The 369-nt window shown below is 71.0% G+C and overlaps 1 protein-coding gene across 1 annotated transcript in view; it reads left to right on the forward strand.

The window, feature by feature from the left end:
* Position 1: 1 nt before the first annotated feature.
* SIGMAR1 (sigma non-opioid intracellular receptor 1) overlaps positions 2-369 on the forward strand; it is a 2,867-nt gene continuing 2,499 nt past the window's right edge. The window contains exon 1 of the mRNA XM_010840094.1: positions 2-272. Within this exon, the coding sequence (XP_010838396.1) occupies positions 122-272 (151 nt within the window). The 5' untranslated portion in view covers positions 2-121. The remainder of the gene's footprint in view (positions 273-369) is intronic.

Below are 369 nucleotides of genomic sequence, written 5' to 3' on the forward strand. Positions count from 1 at the left end.
CCCACGGCAGTGGCGGGGGAACGGGTAGTGGACCGCGCGCCGCAGACTCGGAGGCAGAGAGAGTCACAGCCTCCCGCCTCGGCAGTCCCTAGCGCTGCACTGTGCCAGGCCACCCACTGGGATGTGTTGGGCCGTGGGCCGGCGGTGGGCGTGGGCCGCGCTGCTCCTGGCGGTCGCGGCAGTGCTGGCCCAGGTGGTCTGGCTCTGGCTGGGAACTCAGAGCTTCGTCTTCCAGCACGAAGAGATCGCGCAGCTGGCTCGGCAGTACGCGGGTGAGCCGGGGGTGAACGGGTGGAGGACCACGGGTTGGGGCGGGCCGGGCCGAGCTGGAGGTTCCAGGGGCACCGTTTCCCAGTTTCGGACTGGTGC

The sequence above is a fragment of the Bison bison genome, unplaced genomic scaffold (assembly GCF_000754665.1).
Source record: "Bison bison bison isolate TAMUID 2011002044 unplaced genomic scaffold, Bison_UMD1.0 scf7180017864141, whole genome shotgun sequence".
Lineage (NCBI taxonomy): Eukaryota > Metazoa > Chordata > Mammalia > Artiodactyla > Bovidae > Bison > Bison bison.